At 42.3% G+C, this 23059-nt stretch overlaps 2 protein-coding genes across 7 annotated transcripts; one reads left to right on the top strand and one right to left on the bottom strand.

The window, feature by feature from the left end:
• Positions 1-6271: 6271 nt before the first annotated feature.
• On the bottom strand, positions 6272-14466 carry LOC131102045 (homeobox-containing protein 1). 4 transcript variants are annotated; one of them, XM_078792078.1, is made up of 11 exons: positions 14226-14466; positions 13567-13740; positions 11937-12384; positions 11610-11695; positions 10660-10770; positions 10014-10217; positions 9735-9891; positions 9257-9339; positions 6682-6777; positions 6495-6613; positions 6272-6435 (listed from the first exon to the last, which is right to left on the bottom strand). In XM_078792078.1, exons 2-11 carry the CDS (start codon positions 13646-13648, stop codon positions 6310-6312), a joined length of 1512 nt encoding a protein of 503 aa, XP_078648204.1. In that variant the 5' UTR covers positions 13649-13740; positions 14226-14466; the 3' UTR covers positions 6272-6309. The 4 variants fall into 4 exon arrangements, with proteins under 4 accessions (XP_078648204.1, XP_057903503.2, XP_057903504.2 ...); XM_058047520.2 differs by having other exon boundaries at positions 13567-13688; XM_058047521.2 differs by lacking the exon at positions 10014-10217 and having other exon boundaries at positions 13567-13688.
• Positions 13990-23024, top strand: LOC131102047 (transmembrane protein 54). Of its 3 annotated transcripts, none has more exons than XM_058047526.2 (6): positions 13990-14343; positions 16293-16489; positions 17504-17563; positions 19134-19325; positions 22023-22172; positions 22248-23024. In XM_058047526.2, exons 2-6 carry the CDS (start codon positions 16331-16333, stop codon positions 22569-22571), a joined length of 885 nt encoding a protein of 294 aa, XP_057903509.2. In that variant the 5' UTR covers positions 13990-14343; positions 16293-16330; the 3' UTR covers positions 22572-23024. The 3 variants fall into 3 exon arrangements, with proteins under 3 accessions (XP_057903509.2, XP_057903507.2, XP_057903508.2); XM_058047524.2 differs by lacking the exon at positions 13990-14343 and adding an exon at positions 15611-15716; XM_058047525.2 differs by lacking the exon at positions 13990-14343 and adding an exon at positions 15622-15764.
• Positions 23025-23059: the final 35 nt, after the last annotated feature.

The raw sequence follows: 23059 nt of genomic DNA, 5'->3' as shown, positions 1-23059 counted from the left end.
GCAGCCTACTTGCCAACATGTGTGATTTTATCGTACTCAGCATACGATTTAACTTCTTCGCTACTTCCGCCCTGGTGGAGGTGAAGGCGGAGTAAATCAGGTGATGTTCAATCTCCCTTCTGATTCCAATGAGACATCCACCCACCACCATTCCATCTCTTCCTCTCAGCCTGTGGTTGTGATTATGATGAGTTGAAGAGTTAATAAGCGTATTAATTACCTGTGCAGGAGACCAAGCGGCTCCCACGGCGTACTCGCCCCCGCCTCTGCGCCCTCCCCTCTTCATATATACACACACACTAACAAGTCACAGTTCCAGTGAGCCATCCTTGCCCGACTGTCTCCAAGGTCGCTGTGCTTTCAACACATACTCTCCAAAGTCACACAGTAATGAGCTTAATTAGAATAATTCAAGGTCGGACAGGACAAGAGAGATGGGCATAAAAAGAATAGAAAAGGATACACACCATATTGTGTATTATTACGACACATAAATGTGTGATTCTCCAATATAAACACAACTAATTTAATCCCCCGTAGCAGCAAAGGTTTATTGTTTTATTCTAACTTCATTAAGCAGCAGAAAGATGAATTCATGCAGCGAGGCTGTTTTATCTCCATGCTGCTTTGGTGTCTGTGGGACTCTCATTTGCATTCACACCACACAGCCCGGCCATAAAAGATGACACAAGCCAGGTCGTAATGGAATGGCCTTTTTTTTCTTTTTATTGAAAGTAATAATAGACGGAAGGGGCATATTTATACAAATGACACCAAAGGGGCAATGTACAAAGAATTATGTGGCAAATGACATTTCCTACACACACACACACACACACGTATAAGGTGGCAACATTTTTTTAACTCTTTTAAAATGCTTGTTTATAAGGAAGAAAAGTATATACTAAATAAAAGTACCGTAGAAACATTTTTCAACACACTAAAATCCATTAAAAATAAATACATTTTAAGTACAGTAAATTAACATATTTATGAATATGAATACATAACATTCATTCATTTAATTTTATTTACAATTCAATAATTTATTTATTTTATATTAACATTTATATTTAGATTATTTTTAATAATTATTTTACTGTAATTAAGGACTTTTTTGTAATAAACAATTATGAGTATTTAAATTAAAAGACAAAATAAAAATACAAGATTTTAAAAGAATTTTAGATTATTTCATACATTTTAATTCACACTTAAATATTTCTATATTTCAAAATAAAAAAATGTAAAAATAAAAAAAAAACTTGAAACACATTGTAAAATACATTTAACAAAATTGTAGAAACACTTTTAACCGATTAAAAATTACATAAACATGTACTGTTTAAAAAAACATTTTAACTGAAAGTTTTAAACAAACCTTTAAAAAGTTAAGATATAAAAGTAATTCTAAATAAATGTGGTGATTTGTGCCTTATTTCATTACTTATGAAATATAATATCTTTTTTTTAGAGATTTAAAGTTCCATTTCACGCCGTATTCTGTCTGGTGGATATGGGACAGTTTGATGTGCTAAAAATGCTGCAGTGCGGCCGGGTTCATCAAGATCATTTTTTTGTAAGTCTTGGCAAGTGTGCTTGGGGGGGGGGAGTAAAACAATGTGCAGAGGAGCGGTCTCTGAGGAGAGTTGTGCTGCTTTTATTTCAACTTGCTGGTGTTCATTGGAGACGTCATTACACAGAAAAAAAGAAAAGGCTTGGAAAAGGGTCATTTTTGGAAACTCTTATCTGGTTGGGAGACAGATTCAGGCCACTGTGTGTGTGTGTGTGTGTGTGTGTGTGTTTCCCCCTTTTATTTGTCTTTTGAAAAGAGAAACTTGGCAGAAAAGGTTATTTCTCATGGAGCGTCTCTCTGTCAAGGGCAAAAAGGTTGTGAGACCAATGCCTATGTGCCTAATTCTTCCAGGCTCCCTGCCTTTATCTCATCTGGAGGTATACCTTCGTTGTGTCCAAAAGGACACTGACAGGAGAGCTTGCAATGAGACAAGATGGTGCAGCTAATAGATTGCCAAGGGTAGGAAATAAAGTGCTTGTAGGAATAAAATCAAAACAGGCCAAATCAGCAGAAAAGGCCAGTAATCAAAACACGTAGTAGTGACTGCGGCGGCGGCGGCGGCTGCTGCTGCTGCTGTCCGAGCAGCCAAGCAATAAGCGCTGACAAATTGAATTGCTTACTTTTCATGCCACATGTGTCATTGGGCTTCTTGTGAGGTGGCTTGAAGAAGAAAAAAGCCAGTGGATGGTCTGTGTCGTCAGCACAAATAGGTGACAGGTCATGAATTCTGTTTTCAAACACTTTAAAGGGAAATGAATGATAGAAGAGCCACTTTGGTCACACTTATTGCCAACACCCCCTCCAGCTCTGCAAAACTATCAACATCTAAACACACTTCACTCTGTGCTCAATCTGAGAGGACAGGATGGAGACTACTGTCAACACACCTCCAATCAACAGTGATGGGTACAAGGCGTTTAAAATAACTGCGTTACTTTTTTCAGTAACGGGTAACTCAGTTACTTTTTTTGAGAAGTAACTAGTAACTGTAACGAATTACTTTTTTTAAGTAATGTGCCCAGCACTGCTAATCAACCACAGCTAACATACAGTATGTGTTCTTTCGACAACAAGAACTGAATCGATGTCAAATCTAAGATAAGATACGCAGTATTGCACACCACTACCAGGCAGGAGAGGGGAAGTCAGCATGCAAAATGCCTGGCTGGTGACTCCTGTCAACACACCTCTAAGCCATAATGTAACCTGAGCTAATGTGTACAATACAAACATTTCCTCTGAGTAACTATTAAAATATAACATCCTTCACTCTATACTCAGTATGTAACGACAGGCTGGTGACTCCTGTCAACACACCTCCAACCCATGGTGCAACCCAAGCTAATGTATACAATACAACCATTTCCTGTATGTAACTATCAACATATAACACCCTTCACTGTCCACTCAGTATGTAACGACAGCATGGTGACTCCTGTCAACACACCTCTAATCCATGATGGAACCAAGCTAACGTGTATGATACAAACATTTCCTGTGTATAACTATCAACATATAACATCCTTCACTCTATACGCAGTATGTAACAACAGGCTGGTGACTCCTGTCAACACACCTCCAACCCATGATGCAACCTAAACTAACGTGTATGATACAAACATTTCCCGTGTATAACTATCAACATATAACATCCTTCACTCAGTATGTAACAACAGGCTGGTAACTCCTGTCAACACACCTCCAACCCATGATGCAACCTAAGCTAATGTATACAATACAACCATTTCCTGTATGTAACTATCAACATATAACACCCTTCACTGTCCACTCAGTATGTAACGACAGCATGGTGACTCCTGTCAACACACCTCTAATCCATGCTGGAACCCGAGTTAACCCGAGTATGATACAAACATTTCCCGTGTGTAACTAATATATTCTTACCAGAACTAGGCAGCTTAGTCATCTTAGCGAGGCATACAAATTGACAGAACGTTGACTTCTGTTAGCACACCTCTGATTGGAGAGGAAAAATGTTGTGAAACGTGTTTAAAATATTATTTCATGACAAAAAAAAGCGCTGCTTTGTGTATATTTTTGTCTATGTTTATTCATGCAATTGTCCTTGAGGCTGAATGATTGTTCTTCTCTCGCGTGATGCTTTAAATCACGCCCGAGGCGGACCATAATTCAGCCGTCTAATGTGATCGAAGCGTAAACGATGACACAACGTGTTTTTTTTGGGGCTGCACAAAGTGTCACATCGAGGCATGCATACGCGGCTAATCTGCTGCTGGAGGCCACTGAACGCACCACGGGCCTTTTACTCCCTCGCTGCAATTTATGGAGTTGCAGACAGAAGTTGATTTGACTTGCTAATAAAGGGGAGGGGAGCAGAAATGATCTATTGACATTAATAATGTTAATTGAAAGCCTGCTGATGTGAGTCTTTGTAAGCTTAACGTCGTTATTAGACGACCTGGCATGGTGTCATCGTTTAGTCTTAGAAGCGTGCGTGCACATGAATATTCATCCCTTTCCAGCATACATATTCAAAAGATCATCTCGCAAGATGATTTGCTGGCTAATCAGCGGATTAAAAACATTTGGAGTATATCGTGGTGTCAGATTGGAACCATGTGATTTTTATCACGGTGGCATTCCATGAGAGCAATGCATCCGTGATATCAGTCAGGGTCAATGTTGGAAATGGGACAGGATCCGGGTACAGCACACAGCACACACACACACACACACACACACACGGATCACAAGAGCTGAAACTGTTTCAATGACCAAACGTTGTCCAGCGAGCACATTTACAATAAATTGGAGCTCTCATCACATTAGAGAAAACAGCCTGGCCAGTCTTGCAGTTTTACAATACACGAGTGCCATCTAGTGTTAAGAAATAGGCTGCAAATGGTGAGATACTATGCGAATAAAATTATTGTGTAAATAAAATAAAACAATACAATAGTCACGTGTCAAGTTGCAAAATGAATGATAACTTTTTACTTACAAAAGTGAAATTATAAATATTAAACTGTCATTATGTTATTTAAAACTATTGCATTAACATACTATATAATTCCTGAATTATATTGCTTCCAAATTTGTAAAAAAATTTCTTTTGTTTTTTATTAGAATTACTTAATTTCAATGAATAATTCATATATAATTATTTTATTGTATTAGTTACAGAATCACTTAAATTATATTTTTTTCAGGGTAATTATTTTCCTGTAATTTTGTAAACATAAAAATGAAAAACTCTAAACTAGGGTTTTTAATGCCAAAAAATTAAAAGCTACAAAATAAATACATTAAATACACATTTCTGATCATAACCCATGAATCCAAAGGTTTTACGAATCCTCCAAACAGATGTCTCTAAGCAAATAGCAAATAAGACGCAGCACGGCCATTGTTAACAATATTTTTATTGTTGCTCATTGTAAGATAAAAGCAGATATCAAGGAGCATAACAATAACGATAATAATAATAACAATAATGGCCTTTTTGCACCCCCCCCACTGACATAAATGCTACAGGACAGTGTATCATGAAGGGTGACAAGAATGGCTAGTACAGAGCGATTCCTCTTTAAGAGTGTTGGCTAGTGTTGGACTGAGCGTGGTCATCCATAGCTTTGGCATCAATTAAAGTATACTACAAGCGTCTTTGTTCATTTCATGAACACTTTGGGAAGACACTCCACGGAGGTCCTTGGACAATTCTACAGTATATATATATATATATATATATATATATATATATATTGACTTTTATTTTTTTTGCTAATGTTAGTTTGAAGACAAGCACCCATAAATGCTGTTTATCTTCTGAGTTATGTACACAAGCGTATTATTATTTATTATTATTATTATTAGAGTGAGATTCACTTTGAAGTGCTGTATGCGGAGCTGAAGCTTTTAGCTTATTCCAATAAGGCGGAAAGAGGACGCGTCATGATTTTCAATCACATTTACGTTTCTTTTAAAGAGAAGCTTCACAGGCTGACTTCAGCTTGAGAAAATGAGGTTAGATGAGGGGGAAAAAAAAGTAGAGAGCAGCATTGAGTCGAACAAAGACATGATGGATAGTCCTCGCTTTGTTCCACTAATAAAAAAAAAAGTATAAATAGAACATCCTGTTTGGACTGAGAGCAGATAAGATGAAGCACTCACTCACTCACTCACACACACACACACACACACACACACACACACACTTCTTCACCATCTTGAGCCATCATTGTTGGATTCCCTGAGATTCCAGGCGTCCCTCAGGGCTTTGCGAACATTGATAGAGACTCGATCAGTCGACTCTGTGAGGTCGGAGGCCAGCACCACAAAAACGACACGCACACTCACACACAAACACGCAAACCAGGTTTCTGATCGCGTCACCTGACCTGCAGGCTTACGTCACATGACCACTCTGTGCCAACAGAAAGCATGAAGCAAAGAATACAAAAGTTTCAAATGGGTGAGGTATCCTTTGGGTATATCTATGGAATTTAGGCTTCTTAATACCACCTTGGAATGCACTACATATCGATATACGTATGTTCAAGTATATATTCATATATGTACTGTATATTGCTGTTAACATAAGCGTGATAACTTTCAATAAATATGGCAGCCTCTTTACCGTCAGCTTTTAGCACCCTTTTCATTTATTTAAGGGTGTCTTCAGGCCCCCCGAGGAGGAAGCAGACCCTTTTTTTATATGTTGTTTAAAATTCAAATGAGATCACCAGTTTTGGTCACTCTTCATCCACAGTCTCCCTTTTTGGTTCCTCCTCTTTCTGTTCCAGCGCCTGTGGGGCGGGGCTAGGGAGGGCGTCAGGCGTGGCCCTCACGGAGGGGTCTTGTTGGGCGGAGGTGTCTTCCTAGCGGCAAAGGTGTCCTTAAATAAACGACACTTCAGTGTCCTCCTTGTGTGCTTTACCTGCTCTGAGAAGCGGTGATTGACCTGATCGGCAAACTCTTGCATCTCGGCTTCTTCGCCGTTCGAGTGGCAGCTCGGACTCGGAACCTCAATGCCGTGGCTTTCCAAAATGGCGGCTTCTGTACATATGTACATAAAAACAGGGGCATGTAAATATTCCCACAGTCTCGTCTCATAGGCTTCTCACCGATGTTCGCTCTTCTCTTCATCTCCTTGCGACGGTTCGCGAACCAGTTGTATACCTTCAAGGCCGTCACGCGTTCGAACTCGGACAGCTTGCAACCTGGCGGGTGGAGGAAGAGAACACAAAGACGTTGGCTTGGATTAACCATAGCAGTGCTGGGTAATATCAATTCAGGGTAGATTTGATCTGTGGACATTTCCAGTATTGCTCTAGACCAGGGGTGGGCAAACTACGGCCCGGGGGCCACATCCGGCCCGCCAAGTGTTTGAATACGGCCCGCCCAATCTTTCCAAAGTATTTCATTTAAACTCAACATACAACCTGGCATCATGGCCTGAGCCAACCTTTTGATGGTTTTATCAATTTCGTTTTTTGACATGGTCTGTTGTTTACAAAGTGCTCCTGAAAAAAGGGACACAAGCACATAATAATAATAATAATAATAATTATTATTATTATTAGATTATTATTAGATTATTATAATTATTATTAGAACTATTATGATTGTTATAATTATTATATTAATGCTAATTATTATATTAATGATATATAATATTATTGTTATATTTGCATATTTTACATAATAATAATATAATAATTATTATTTTAATTTTATTGTAATTATTATAATATTTTATTATTTTTTAAATATTTAAATATAAATATAAAATAATAAATAATAATAGCAGATTGCATGACAATTTTACAGATACAATAATACCAGGTGGACTGTTACGTGTAAAATATATAGTCTGCCCCCCCCGTAAATTTTGTCATATCAATGCGGCCCGCGAGTCAAAAAGTTTGGCCACCCCTGCTCTAGACCAGTGATTTTCAACCTTTTTTGAGCCACGGCACGTTTTTTTACATTGGAAAAATCTTGTGGCACACCACTAACCAAAAATGTTACAAAATGTCACCACGACCTCACACGTGCATCAATAAGTCTATGGGAGGAACAAGGTAGGTGTTGCCACACGGACCAATATTACATTGCTCTGCCAGTCTTTACACCACAGACACTCCACAGTAGCCATGTTTTTACATGAGTTTTTCTCTTTCCGAATGACCTTTCGGGAAACAATGGTATCCATGGAAAGGAATATTCCAATCTCTTGTCTACATGCGCCGTGAAAATCAACCAGAATAGTCCATGGGGCATGCCCAGTAAAACGTAAATATCAACATCACGTGATACCGGCTTCCCCAAATTATTCTTTCACTTGTTGGAATAATTCCGTATTGCCAGTTTTTCATCTGTCCAGTCTGGAAATTTAGTTTGAATCAAAAACAAACTTTGCTTAGTCCAGTGCCGATTGCTGGCCTCCATTTTTAAAAGTGAAGAACGTCTGGATCTGCGTGTTACGTCATATCTGAGCATGCGCTGAAAGAACGCACCCGGGATCAATTTAAACAGGAAAAGATCAAATTCAATCTTGCTAATATTTTATAAATTAAACTCAGGACATATTTTATATAGATATATATTTTCTTTTTTAATAAAACTGCACTTGTGAATAAAGTATAGAAGGGTTTAGATTCTGTTTCACAGATGGAGGTAATGCATACGAAAGCTGCTTGCCAACCGCCAATAAACAACAGAAAACACCATGAAAAAGAAGGCACCCTGACTTTCCGTTTGAGCGGGTACAAGATACCTAAATCGGATTGGTTAAAGGAATATTCCATCCCTGTTCAATTCTTTCCGTTTGAGCAAATAAACCAAATGCAATTGGAATATTTGGGCCCATGTACGTATACTATTGACATAATGGCTATTGACATAATATTTGCAAATGATGATTAATGAATGTTAATTATAAAAAGTGATATTGGATAATTCCTCACGGCACACCTGACGGTTTCTCAAGGTACACTAGTGTGCCGCGGCACAGTGGTTGAAAATCGCTGCTCTGGACAAGCCATGACTGTGAATTAGAAAATAGGGATAGATTCAGTTGAGGGTCAACTGTGGTATTTTGGTGGAGCCGGATGACTTTGCTTTGGAATAGTCACGGCATTGCATGGAATTCTGTTTGCCACTAAGAGTTAGAAAATCAGGATAGAGGAGCCGATGCTAACTGTTAGTTTTTATTTCTCCAAATATTCTCATACTGGGGGCGGCACGGCGGTCGAGTGGTTAGCGCGCAGACCTCACAGCTATGAGACCAGGGTTCAATTCCACCCTTGGCCATCTCTGTGTGGAGTTTGCATGTTCTCCCCGTGCATGCGTGGGTTTTCTCCGGGTACTCCGGTTTCCTCCCACATTCCAAAAACATGCTAGGTTAATTGGCCACTCCAAATTGTCCATAGGTATGAATGTGAGTGTGAATGATTGTTTGTCTATATGTGCTCTGTGATTGGCTGGCCACCAGTCCAGGGTGTACCCTGCCTCTCGCCCAAAGACAGCTGGGATAGGCTCCAGCACCCCCGCGACCCTCGTGAGGAAAAGCGGTAGAAAATGAATGAATGAATGAATTCTCATACTGTATGTTGACTGGATCTCACACGGATCAAAACCAAGAAAGCGTGTGGACAATAATACACCTCCTAGAGAGGTTTCAATGTCTCTTGGCACCTGGTTTCTGGATGACCGAGTTGCAGGCGTTGGCGATCTCCTCCCGCTTTGCCTCGTCGGGATACTGGTTCTCCAGGAAGAAACTGCAAGAAATCACATTTAGGCCACAGACGTCCGTCCTTGGGATCGGCACTGCAGTGATGTTATGTAATGTGGTGGCACAGATGCTGCTGCTGCTGGTGAGCAGGGAGTCCGAGTGCCCCGTGTGGTCTTATTATTGTGAGTGCCCCCGGTGCTTACTGCACACTTCTAATGGACAAATCAATTGCACACAGTGGGTGGGACTGATGCTACTTTGTCAGCAAGCTTCTGGGCAGCCGAGAGAGAAGTCGAGTGTGTTCCAGAGAAGCAGAGGTAATAAAAAAAAAAAAAACTGCTTAATAAAAGTGAGCACAAAGAGGCAAAAGCAGCTGGTCCCGAATGTATGCTACTAAAAGACGTATCGAAGTAATCATATAGAAATAAAAGAGTCACTCACCTCTCCATGATGGACTGACACTCCTTCCTCCAGGTGAACCTGCTTCCTCGACGCAGCCTCAACGGCGCACCGACGATGGCTGCCCTGTCACCGACCATGATGCCGGTCCGCCAGTCCGGTTCCTCCTTCACCAAGGATCGCATCGATAAAGTAGCGCCTGAAGGAAAGACAGACATGATCAGCTGATGACGAAATTTTGTCTTCAGAAGTCAGAACGATCAACACGCAGGCGTCTCATGCTGTGATCCAGCTCCAGGGTGTGAGGGGGTCCAGGGTTACCTGGCTGGGCTGCAGCGGTGTACCACGGCAGCAAATGCATCAGCAGCTCTCTCTGTCTGCTCCACAAGGGGTTGGAGTTGGGGTTGAGGTTGGTGTTCGGGTTGGGGAGGCTGCCGCTCGCCCCCGCTACCAGCCCGTCTCTGTCCCCTCCCCTGGCCCTGGGCGTGGGACTCACGCTGTGCTGGCTTTCGCTCCACCTGGGCCCTTCAGTCGGGACAAAACCAAGGGGTCAGGCGGGCGGCAGAGTTGAGATCGCAGACAAATTAAGAGATTGATACGCGATTGTTGGCGAGTGTGCATGAGCCAATGAGAATTCACTGCTTCTTTGTGCCGCGTCGGCCAAGTGAACGGCAGCTTTCATCAGAAGCAAAAGTGCCGTGGCCGCGTTGGATCGCAACCACTGCAGAGTTGTTATTGTTAGTATCAGCCCGTTTGTTGGAGGGAAAACCAGCACCAGAGTACCTCCGCTATCACAGCAAAGCTTGTGAGGGGGTAAAGCAAAAGATGGAGGGAGAAAAAAAAGCAACGTGCCCAACTTATGGTTGTGTGTGCATCATCTTCCACATGCAGTAGGATGTAGAAAAAGGATCGCAAGCTTCAAAGCACAGTTCAGACTGAATAATGAGCCTTTTTTATGGGTTATTACCTGGGTTATTTCTCTCCAGCAGGTACCAGCGATAGAAAGCTCTACGTTTGGAGTCGCTCATCTCCAGGCCTTGCTGCAGCAGCCACTGGGAGATGTAACTCTGGCTGATGCCTGAGGAGACCAGGCAAACAATGTCATCTTGCCTGCATTGGTTAGGTACTGACCCATACACTTCCTGCTTCAAAGCTGCAAGCCACACCCCACAGACATGCACGTTAATTAATGAATTCATTCATTTTCTACCGCTTTTTCCTCACAAGGGTCGCGGGGGTTGCTGGAGCCTATCCCAGCTGTCTTTGGGTGAGGGGCGGGGTACACCCTGGACTGGTCGCTTGTGTCCCTTTTTTCAGGAGCATCAAATAATAAATAAAATATTTTTTTTTAAAAAAGCTACCTAAAACATCAAAAGGTTGGCTCAAACCATGATGTCAGGTTGGATGTTAAGTTTCAATTAAATACATTGGAAAGAACGGGCGGGCCGGATGTGGCCCTCGGGCTGTAGTTTGCCCACCCCTGCTGTACAGGAACTATTAATAACAAGCACAGAAGAGCCTGATCATTTTCGACCGCTTATCCTCAAGAGGGCCGCGGCGGGTGCTGGAGCCTATCCCAGCTATCTTTGGGCGAGAGGCGGGGTACACCCTGGACTGGTCGCCAGCCAATCACAGGGCACATATAGACAAACAACCATTCACACTCACATTCATACCTATGGACAATTTGGAGTGGCCAATTAACCTAGCATGTTTTTGGAATGTGGGAGGAAACCGGAGTACCTGGAGAAAACCCACGCATGCACGAAGAGAACATGCAAACTCCACACAGAGATGGCCGAGGGTGGAATTGAACCCTGGTCTCCTAGCTGTGAGGTCTGTGTACTAACCACTAGGCCGCCATGCCGCCCACACGCGTTAACCTGTTAAACCCAATTAGGTAGTGTCTTGTCTTACCTGTAACCTGTCCCACAATTGCCTGTGAGATCCTGCGGTTGTTGAGGAAGGTTTTGATCTCCTCTTTTACCAGGTTGCTATCCCTCCTGTGTGAAAGTTAAGAGAGGAACTTTTACACCGCAATACTAAACTTATTCAGTCAAAGTCTTTTTTTTCCCCCAGCTATCCCAGAACACCTGACCTGAATTAACTACACTTGTGGAGGTACTGGCTGCAGCTCTGGGGAGCTCAGCTGCCATTACCTGATGTTATAATAGTCTTCATGTGTTCTTTTATTCCCTCCCACTCATCCTCGCTCACTGCTAATTCCTCCCTGACCTTCCTCACCTCATGTATTCCTCCACCTTCTCCTCCAGGTCCCATTCCTCCTCTCCGACCATGTCGTAGCTGAATGAGCGCTGCACGGCCACCGCGGGGGGGTAGAGGGGAGGAGGAGAGGCCTCGAAGCTGTTGCTGGGGGACAGGGCGGCGCCGTCTAACCCGGAGGTCTGCGTGGTGGCCGACGCCAGGGACAGTGATGAGGTGGACGACGAAGAGGATGAGGTGGGAGCCGGGGCGGCCGCGGCGGGTGTGGTGGTGTTGCTGTTGCTGTTGGTGGATGGAGCAGGGTGGGAGTCACAGTGAGGTGTGTGGTGGTCCGGGTCCAGCCTCTCCAGAGACTCCAAAGCATGGAGGATCTGAGGTTTGGTCATGCCTGAAAGGCGCAGACGCTGCAGGAGATCAATCTGCTCGATGGTGTAGCGCGGCTCCACCTCGCAGCACTCCATCCTGGCATCTGCACACATTTATTTTTTATTATTTATATCCTTACCCCGAGTACCACCTCATTTCTACCACCACTTGCCATCAGCGTTTACATTAGAATATGTGACTTGTACTTGTAGGGAATTGGTTTGCAGCATATCAAGTGTTTTCCTTACCCAACAGCAACTCCTGCAACGCCAGGAAGGTTAATTTTATGCACAACAGAAGCCATTTTAAAAGATCCTTCTCTGAGTTGGTTGTCATTTTATTACACAAACTAAATAACGCTTACTTATTCCTAATAATAATCCTTAATAAGCCTCATTTGATTGTCTTTTTTTTTATTTATTCATTTAGTTGTGGTAGCCTACCACCATTAAATGTGGACCGCCATAAATACATTTGGCACCAACTGTTCCACCTCGCTCATTAACACATGATAATGGAACCGTTTGTGAACGCAGCTTGTTGTTCCAACTCCGTACAGCAGATGGCGCCATAAGCCTGCTTCTTAACACACCTCACACGCATCTGGTCTCGCAGGGAAGAAGAAGAAGATGTAGCAGGACGGATGTTGCCAACTTGGTGACTTTATCACTAGATTTACTACATACTAATACTAATCAAATATATATTTCTTTTAATTGAAAAAAATAGGTGGAGTCTAGGTACTCCTTGTGGGACTTGTCCCACAGTTTGAGACTCACCTGTACACCTGCCCAATGTAATGCACAATTTTGATTTATACAAAGCATGGTGAAATTGTTCATTGTTAATGTTGTTTGCTTGTTAGTGTGGTTGCACTTTGCAATGCATCCTCTTGAAAGTTTTTTTAAATGTTTTGCACATCTCAAAAACATAACAAAGGTAACCAAAATAGTAGAAATATCTGTCAGAATGCTGCAGTGCAGTTCTAGGTTAAAAGGATTATTATTATTAGATTGAGACTGAAAAAAGAAACATGAAAGAATCCATTCAAACACTTCCTTTGACAGCATCTTGAAGGCTGAAAACAATAAGACAAACCTATTACGTAGCAGTAAAAACTTAACCAAAAGTTAATGTTTAATCACTTATGCACAATAAATCATTAAATTCTGCATGTTTGTAGATAATTATAGATAGAGACAGTCCTTGGGTTTGTTATCATGAGTACAATTGACTTCATCTTCCCGCAGGCATGCACCCAGCAAATCCCAGCCCGCTTGCTTACCTGACGGAGGGGGCGACAAGGAGAGGCGCCCCGGGAGTGGCTCTGTGCTTCGGGTCGCAACGGGGACACACCACTGTCGCATGGCTCAGCGGCTGGACGACTCGGCTGCTCGGCTTGAACCTCTGACGGAGACAGCCACGGTGTCTTTGCGGTGGTTAAGCAGCTGATAACATGCTGGCAGACCGACAGCTGATGATGACTTGCCGGAAGGCTAATTGGGCTAAGCTAACCCCGCTAACTCCGACTGGTTCCCTAGAGCCTGCTCGGGGTACTTTTAAGGTAGACATTGTGAACAAAATAAAACACGGAAGTCGTTTCGCTTTGTTTCAAAATAAAAGCCAACGGAGGGTCGGGTGTTTAACTCATAAAGTCACCAGTAGTTATATTTTGAAAGACAACGGAAACGAACTCGTTAAGATTGCCGCTACGTAGACTGTCTCATCTTGGCTAACTTATCGAAAACTTGCACATTGGGTGTTAAAAAGAAAGTATCACGTCAGTATGGTTAACAAGCATATATAAATATACGCATAAATAATGTATATCGATGTAATGGCTGAGAATTGATATTTTTATTGGCGAGTTAGCGACGAGCTAACTAGGCTAGCTAACCGCTAACTAGCAACCGGGATGGTCCCATGGCAGAAACCGTCTCTTACCTCCCCCTGGACGGCTGGGAAAGACAGCTGCAGCCGGCTGGATGAAGACGGAGGGTGCGAAAAAGTGTCAACAGAGTGTCCGTGACCCTGGTCCTTTTGTGCCTCTCTTTACACTCGGGTAAGGAGCACCCACCGCTGGGTCATATTGTCTTTGGGCTATGCAGCAATACAGTATGCAAATATTGTACAGTGCAAGCCAAGGAGTCTCAATTTATGACCCCCCCTCACCCGACAGCGATGCCGTCAAGAACGTCTGGATTGTTCGGACTTCCGGTTCTGATGTAAAGATAACATGTGGACGGAACACTTACAAACAAAACCAATGAAAACACTTACAAATAATTCATATTCATACAAACATATACAAATACAGTGTAATAATGTATTATGCAACAATATAATGGGTTCCGGGGTACCCATTCTAATCTAATATGAACTTATCTAAAGATAAGAGATAGGTACTGTAAACATGCACAACGGCTGCAAGCATGGATGCTTATATTAATTAAGAACGCCAAGAATTACAAAAACACAACGCTTTTAAGTTTTGTCCCTTTTCCAGTAATACCACGTGTGTCCACCAGATGGCACCAAATACTGCTCCTATGTTATACAAACATTCCTTTTACATTGTTGTATCTTTGTTTTGTTTTTTGTTATGTTCTCCTAAGGTGTTTATACACTATAATCTAATTATTTTCAATTGGATTTCTTTATAGGATAATACACAATGTTGATATAACATTAGCTCTAGCGATGTAAATATATTAATACATAATTAGATTAGCATTGAGCGTTGTTCTCTCAGCGGAAGTCATATGGTCATGACTTTGTGCACACAATTGTTATTTTAACAAAAAATGTATTCGTCTTTCATCAGTTCGTTGACATTTGCAAACCGATACTCATCGTCACTACCTTTTCATAACCACTAAAAGCAGGTGCGGCGTCAACTAGTGCACCTGTGCCGCTTGCCTTGCTACTTCAATTAACCACAGACGATGACGACATGACAGTAAGGGCTTTAAAAAATAAAAGCACAGAACGCAGCTCACCTACACAGACGTCAGTGGCACAGTATGGGTTTTAAATCATCTGGTGGATAAAACCCAAGTTATAGTCTTGACTGACCCTAAACTATGTTGATGATGTAACAGTTATCAAACGGACTCGCTTAAACAGCTCCACGGGGTAAATTCTACACAATAGTTCACCACTCCTTGTTATTTTTGTATTTTCGAGTTAATACAGCATTTGAAAGCTTTTCATTTGATTGCATCACATTTGTATTTTAAGAAAGAAATGTCAACGAGCATACTAGCACTCACAGTAAGCTTCACTCACGTTTAAAAAGCACTGTCTGTAAATATAGGACATTTTATTTTGAAAACCGTGCCGTCGACATGCTGTGCTGCCGGACTGGCGTGTGGGACTTGTTTTAGTTGGACATGGAGAGAAAACGAGATCTTCCTATTAACACTTTACGCTCGGGTGGGTTAATGTAAACGAATGGTTACTTAATAGAAATGGCCAGAACAGGTAATCCAATATTTATAATTTATTTTGTATTATTTAAGCGTGTCAGAAATGTTTGGACAAGTTTGTTTGGGTGTGGCAGGAGGTGATTAGCATGGGTGTAAACATGGTTTAAAAGTACCTCCACCGATATGAGACTTTAGTAGAGACATTTGGCACGTTTGTAAGTCATGTTGGTGCCTTTTAAAGTCTTTACATTTGAATTGTTTGTGAAAATTGCACAAATATTGTGACAACAGAAGTAGAAATTAGTCATAGAAGACACCATTTCTCCTTGAAGGTGTATTCAATTGGTGATGGTATCAGACTACAGTGCTGTTTATTTATATTCTTTATAAAATGCCCATTTCGGAGCCATTTTGTCAGTACAAGCTGTCCATGGGTTTATTAATGATTCATGGCAGCTACATCTGCTGGGTGTTTGACCTGGCTCCCGTGTCTCCAATCGATACGACAGCGGGACGTTGGACCCGGACGATGATGTCTGTGATGTAACCTGCCTAAAAATCATTGCAACTCCTCCCCCTCCAGGAGTGTGTTGCGCCAGCCTGGAGGATCCCAAGGCCCTGATGAAGATGGGTCTCAGCATGGTGCTGGTGGGTCACGTCAACTTCATGTTGGGAGCGCTGGTGCACGGCGTGGTGCTCAGGCACATCAACCTCCACAAGCAGGCCAGGGCCAGGGACTACGCCATCTCCAACGTGGTGGCGCTCGCAACCGGGCTGGTGGTGAGTGGGCATGTTTTTTTTTCCCCCAAAAGATGGAATAATCTCTTTTGAAGTGTTCTCAACTCCTGTTTCAATGCCATGCCATGCTATGCAGGCCACGGCGGAGGCTTTTGAGAATGCAGCTCTGTGAGTTTAATGATCTGGAGTGCATGAGAAAGTGGAAAGGAAAACACAGCTCATGACACAGATGGGTTCACTGTAAACAACAGTAGCATAACTTTCAGCAGCTGGGCGGCAGTTTATTGACTTTAGGTCAGTGATTCCCAAAGTGTGGGCTGCGGCCCCCTGGTGGGCTGTGGTGGTACTGCAGGTGGGCCATGAGAGGTCATTAAAAATTTATTATTTTTGCAAAAATTAATTTTTGCAAATATTATTTTTATTGTAAAATATTTGTTGCACGATGACTGGTCATCATGCCAGTCTTGAATGCAGTTATGAAAAGTATGAGAATTAATTCTGTCTTGTGTGTACACCACTGATTTAAAGTTTGGGCTTCCTTTATCCCCCTGCTTTCATTTCAATCCTGAATCTTAATAATAATAATAATGGTGATAATAATAATATTAATAACAATAATAATAACAATATGTTATTACTATTACTTATAATAATAATAATACTTTTTATTATTTTATTATTATTATTATTATATAATATAATAATAATAATAATAATAAATATATAATAATAATAATAATAATAATAATTATTATTATTATTATTATTATTATTATTGTTATTGTTATTGTTATTGTTATTGTTATTATTATTATTATTAGACACGCTCTTTGGTACCTGGGGGACTGCTATGATATACTGTGATGCGTCAACTATCACTCAAGTCTTCAATCCCATTGCAGTAAATCAGCAACTGTCAACTGGGTCACAGCACATGTTTCATATACGATTGTGGTCACGACATAAAGGTTCCCTCTGGTTTTGCTTCACTTTGAGCAAGGCGTTAATAAAACACACTTTTACGAGACCTTACTGTTGTCTTTTTCTTTCCCACAGGGAATCGTGATGGGCATTCTGGCAATCGTCCTGTCCAAAAACAAGAGGAGGAGAGGCCTGGTTAGTAGCACTTCTTTTATTGTACAGGAAGCTCTAAAAGAATATAAACAGGACAGAAAGTTCATCTTTTTTCTAGTGATGTCAGTGTTTTATTGACACTTTCTGCACTGTGTAATATTGTCATGCTCTCCGGTGCTTGTGCATAGCTCGGCAACATCCTTTAAGGACCTCCACTAGCATGGTTGTGTTTTCAAATGCATGCTTTTGCTCATTTTTGTGTGCAATTTCATGTCTACACTTTTTACCCAGGACACTCCACAGTTGTTTATGTCATGGAAGTAGCAAAAACAGCAACATATCTATGCTTTCTAATGAGAATAAGCTTTTAAAAAGCCTTTGAACACGTCAGGTAATAGTAAAAGTTTAATCCGGATCAGATTCAGATTGCCTGTTTAAATTTGACATGTAAATTTAGCACTTGTAAACTGACATTCATTCATTTTCAACCACTTATCCTTACGAGGGTCGCAGGGGGTGCTGGAGCCTATCCCAGCTGTCTTGGTGCGAGAGGCGGGTACGTTCATTGTGCCCAAATGAAAAGCCAATAAGGCGTTTATAGATACATATATAAATATATATATATCCTCACATAACACCCTGAAGAAGGCTCCACATATATTTGGAATTCTATCAGAAATACTTTATCATGTACGTTTTTGTATATGTACTCGCATGGAGCATGCCGTTTTGTGTATGTGTGTGTAGCTTTAATGCTAATGAGTTGTGTTTGTGCGACAGAGAATATATCGTATATCAACAACAACGTAACACTAAGGAGTTAGACACACATGTCACATTGCTAACTTTACATTTTTAAAGGAACATTATGGCGCTTATCCTCACGAGGGTCGCGGGGGTGCTGGAGCGAGAGGCGGGGTACACCCTGGACTGGTGGCCAGCCAATCACAAGGCACATATAGACAAACAACCATTCACACTCACGTTCATACCTATGGACAATTTGGAGTGGCCAATTAACCTAGCATGTTTTTGGAATGTGGGAGGAAACCGGAGTACCCGGAGAAAACCCACGCATGCACGGGGAGAACATGCAAACTCCACACGGAGATGGACGGACATTTTTATGTCCTATGTGGCATTTTTACGCAGTCTTTCCCTGCGTGCGGTCGTACCTTGTACCACACACAGAGATGGCCGAGGGTGGGATTAAACTGGAGTCTCCTAGCTGTGAGGTCTGCGCGCTAACCACTCCGCCTTGCAGCCCTTGCAAACTGACAGACCTTACCAAATCAGGTTTTATTTAATACAAAAGAAAAACGAGTGAGTGGCGGAGCACTTCTGGTCTTCACTAACAGCAGTCAGGCTGCTCCGACCAGACTGGCCAGGTGCTAAATTGAAGCCAATATGTGAAACTGGTCTCCCTGTTTCCCTTTTGTTAGCCTGCACCAGCTTGAAATGACTTTTTTTGTGAAAAGGTCTTGGCTTTGTCTCGTAGCTTTGATCTCCTGATGAATAACTGTGCGTTTCAATGCTTTTACATTTAAAACAACTGTTCAGGTGTACCTAATGTAATGGCCTGTGTGTGTGTGTGTGTGTGTGTGTGTGGCAGACGTGGTCCCTCTTCAGCGTGAGCTTGGCCTCCTCCCTCATGGCGGCCGCATCCGCCATCGGCCTCTTCGTTTCGGTGGTTAGGGCCATCATCCACGGTGGGCGGAGCCTCCTGACGCACTGCCGCTTCCCCGACGCCATCGGTTACTCCAGCATCACCAACGAGTGTCCATTCGACCCCACGCGTATCTATGTGAGTTACGACCTCTGGCACTGTGGTGTTGACAACCTTTGGGCGCTAATGTTATTGCCTTTCAACGGAAACATGGGCACAGCGCTCCTGTTGTATAGAGGTTCTTTGACTAGCGTTCTTAACAGCAGCTCACTCCTGTCATGTGGACTAGTGTTACATTCCTAAAAACGGCAGGAATCTTCCATCTAGCAATTATTAAGGTAGATTTTTAAAAACAGCAGAGATCACCTGTCATTAGTAGGAGATTTGATGTGTGATTGCAGGATATCCTTAAAAATAGCAGCGCTCCCCTAGCGTTTTAGCTCCTGTGGATTTTCCACTTAAAAACATTTATGGAGTTGATTCCTAAAAACAGCAGCACTCCACTTTCATGTGTTTTTGCAGTAGATACTTAAAAACAACAGGAAGCTCCTGTCAAAGGATTTTTTTTAACGGTAGATTCTTAAAAAGAGTCCATCTTCCAATCGGCTTTTATGCAGTTGATTCCTAAAAACAGCAGCACTCCACTTTCATGTGTATTTGCAGGAGATACTTAAAAACAACAGGAAGCTCCCGTCAAATGATTTTTTTAATGGTAGATTCTTAAAAACAGTCCATCTCCCAATCGGCTTTTATGCAGTTGATTCCTAAAAACAGCAGTGCTCACTTGTAAGTAAGTTTTATTTATATAGCACTTTTCTCAGACAGAAGTCACAAAGTGCTTCACAAAAGGCAAAACACAGAGTTAAAATACACATAAAAATACAATAAAACAATGTACAATAAAAATAGACATAAAACAGTACATAAAAACAGTATACAATAAAATAGACATAAATATATGATGGTCATAATACCCTAAATCTACTGAGCTGGGTATGCCTGCAAAAACAAGTGAGTTTTAAGGTTACTCTTAAATGCATCGACAGAGTCAAGCGAACGTAGGGAGGGTGGAAGGTCATTCCAGAGCCTCGGCGCAACAACCTGAAAAGATAGGTCTCCTCGGGTCCTAAAACAACTACGAGGGACCATGAGTAAATTTTGATCTAATGATCTCAGCCTCCGAGAGGGGGTATAGGGACGCAACAAGTCTCGTATGTAGACAGGGGCCTGGCGTGCAAGGCTCTAAAAGTGAGCACCAGGATTTTAAAATTCACACGGAATGAGACAGGAAGCCAATGGAGAGCTTTCAGAATCGGCCTGATGTGAGCCCTTCTGTTGCATCGAGCCAATAACCGCGCAGCAGAATTTTGAACCTGTTGCAGACGAGACAACTCTTTTTTGTTTAGACAAGAAAACAAACTATTACAGTAGTCTAAACGAGAAGACACAAAGGCATGGATTATCATCTCGAGCTCACCTTTAGATACCATTGTTCGAAGTTTCGAGATTTTTCTTAGCTGAAAGAAACAATTCCGAGTGAGCTGCTTGAGTGGTGCTGTAATGACATTTCCTTGTCAAAAATTACTCCAAGATTTCTGAGGCTTGACTTACAAGACAGGCTGTGAACACTCAAATACTGTTTGATCCCTGGAATAACTTCATCAGGGGCAATCACCAGCACCTCAGTTTTATCTGAATTAAGTTGAAAGGAATTAGCGCCGAGCCATTGTTTTATTTGCACTAAACAATTCATTAAAGAGTTCAATTTTTGTATCTCCGAAGCCTTAAAAGAACAGTACAGCTGAATGTCGTCAGCAAACAGATGGTAGGAGACATCATCAAAATCCTGGATAATCTTTCCTAGAGGGAGAACATATAACAAAAACAAAATCGGACCCAAAACAGAGCCCTGAGGTACTCCAAACAACAGATCAGCAGAGTCAGATCGGATCTGGTTAACTGAGACACTAAAACTCCTGTCTGATAAATAAGAAGAGAACCATGCTAGGGCAGAGCCTGACAGTCCGACTAAGTCATGTAGTCTTGTTTGCAAAATCTGATGATCGACAGTGTCAAATGCCGAGGAGAGATCTAGCAGAACAAGGACCGTGCATTTTCCAGAATCTTGTCATGTGTAGGATCTTTTGAAGAGCGTTTTTTGCAGTCGATATTTAAAATAGCAGAGCACACATAAAGGATCTTTGTCCACGGTTTTTGCAGTAGATCCTTAAAAACAGCAGAGCACTCCTGTCATATGGAGGATCTTTGGCTAGTGTTTTTTGCAGTAGATCCTTAAAAACAGCAGAGCACTCTTGTCATATGGAGGATCTTTGGCTAGTGTTTTTTGCAGTAGATCCTTAAAAACAGCAGAGCACTCCTGTCATATGGAGGATCTTTGGCTAGTGTTTTTTGCAGTATATCCTTAAAAACAGCAGAGCAATCCTCCTGTCATATGGAGGATCTTTGGTTAATGTTTTTTGCAGTCGATCCTTAAAAACAGCAGTGCTCACTTGTCATGTGTAGGATCTTTTGAAGAGTGTTTTTTTGCAGTCGATATTTAAAATAGCAGAGCACTCCTCTCACAAAGGATCTTTGTCCACGGTTTTTGCAGTAGATCCTTAAAAACAGCAGAGCACTCCTGTCATATGGAGGATCTTTGGCTAGTATTTTTGCAGTCGATCCTTAAAAACAGCAGAGCACTCCTGTCATATGGAGGATCTTTGGCTAGTATTTTTGCAGCAGGCCCTTTTTAAAAACAGTGCTCTGACCATGAAGAGGATCTTTGACTAGCTCCTTTTTAAAGTCTATCCAACCCCCCTCCCCCCGCCCCTATAGAGCACCACTCTGATCCTTTGGGTGCCTCTCATCGTGACATGTGTGGTCCAGCTGATATTTTCCGCCCGCTGCTTGTCCGTGTGCGTGTCCTTCCTGGGCCTGCCTTGTTGTTGCTACTTGCAAAGGAAGCGTCCCAGAGAGGCCAGAGCGGTGAGATGATCACTCCTAGCCCCGCCGCATCAGCCTTTTAAAATTCAATTCAAATCAAGGCAGCATTTCCCGCAGATCAAAGCGGTGAGGCCGCTGGAAGTATTGGCGGCGTCTCGCGTTACCAAACAGAGGCACCACTCGGAAGCACCTCCCAATCGCTACACGGAAGCCCCGAGGAATCACAGCGAGCCCAGGAGGCAGGTATCGCAACCGGTGAGGCAGCAGCAGCGGCCCCAGCAGCCCCCGACGCAGTACCGGAGCCTCCCGCCCGCACAGAGGCAGCCTCGCAGGGAAAGGCCGCAAAGGCCCGACCGGGGGCAGGGAAGCCAGCAGAGGCCGCCGGAACAGCACCACCTACTGGAGAGGGGGACTCTGGAACGATCCAGTTTCTGGATATGATTTTGGGCTGGGACTGGCGGTGTTCATATTTTGCCGTGGACCTCAGCTTCAACTTGATTGGCCACATCATTAGGTACACCTGCACTAACTGGATGGAACAGCTCTATCAAACCTTTGTGAATGTTGATACAGATTTTGTCACGAGACTGGTGCAGGTGTACCTAATGTTGTGGCCGGCGAGTGTGTGTTTGTATCACACCAAGCATCACTCGGTGATGGTTTGATATTTAATATTCTCCCAATTCATTTTGAATGGGAACAAATGAAGTCGCTGCACAAAGAGAAGAATGATTCAGTGTTTGAACGGAGCGCGCAGTAGCTGCCCTGCCTTTACGCCTGACAAATACTGCGTGAGGGTGTGTCATCACCAACACTATTGTTTCTGTGAGTGTGTGTGTGTGTGCATGCACAGGTATTTTTATTTATTACATTTTACTAAATAAACTTTTCATTCATACATATTGTTTCTTTTGTGTGTTGCTGTTCTG

The sequence above is a fragment of the Doryrhamphus excisus genome, linkage group LG7 (genome assembly GCF_037039965.1).
Source record: "Doryrhamphus excisus strain RoL-2023G ecotype Guam linkage group LG7, RoL_Dexc_Guam_v1.1, whole genome shotgun sequence".
Lineage (NCBI taxonomy): Eukaryota > Metazoa > Chordata > Actinopteri > Syngnathiformes > Syngnathidae > Doryrhamphus > Doryrhamphus excisus.
This window is presented reverse-complemented; position numbering and strand designations above follow the sequence as displayed.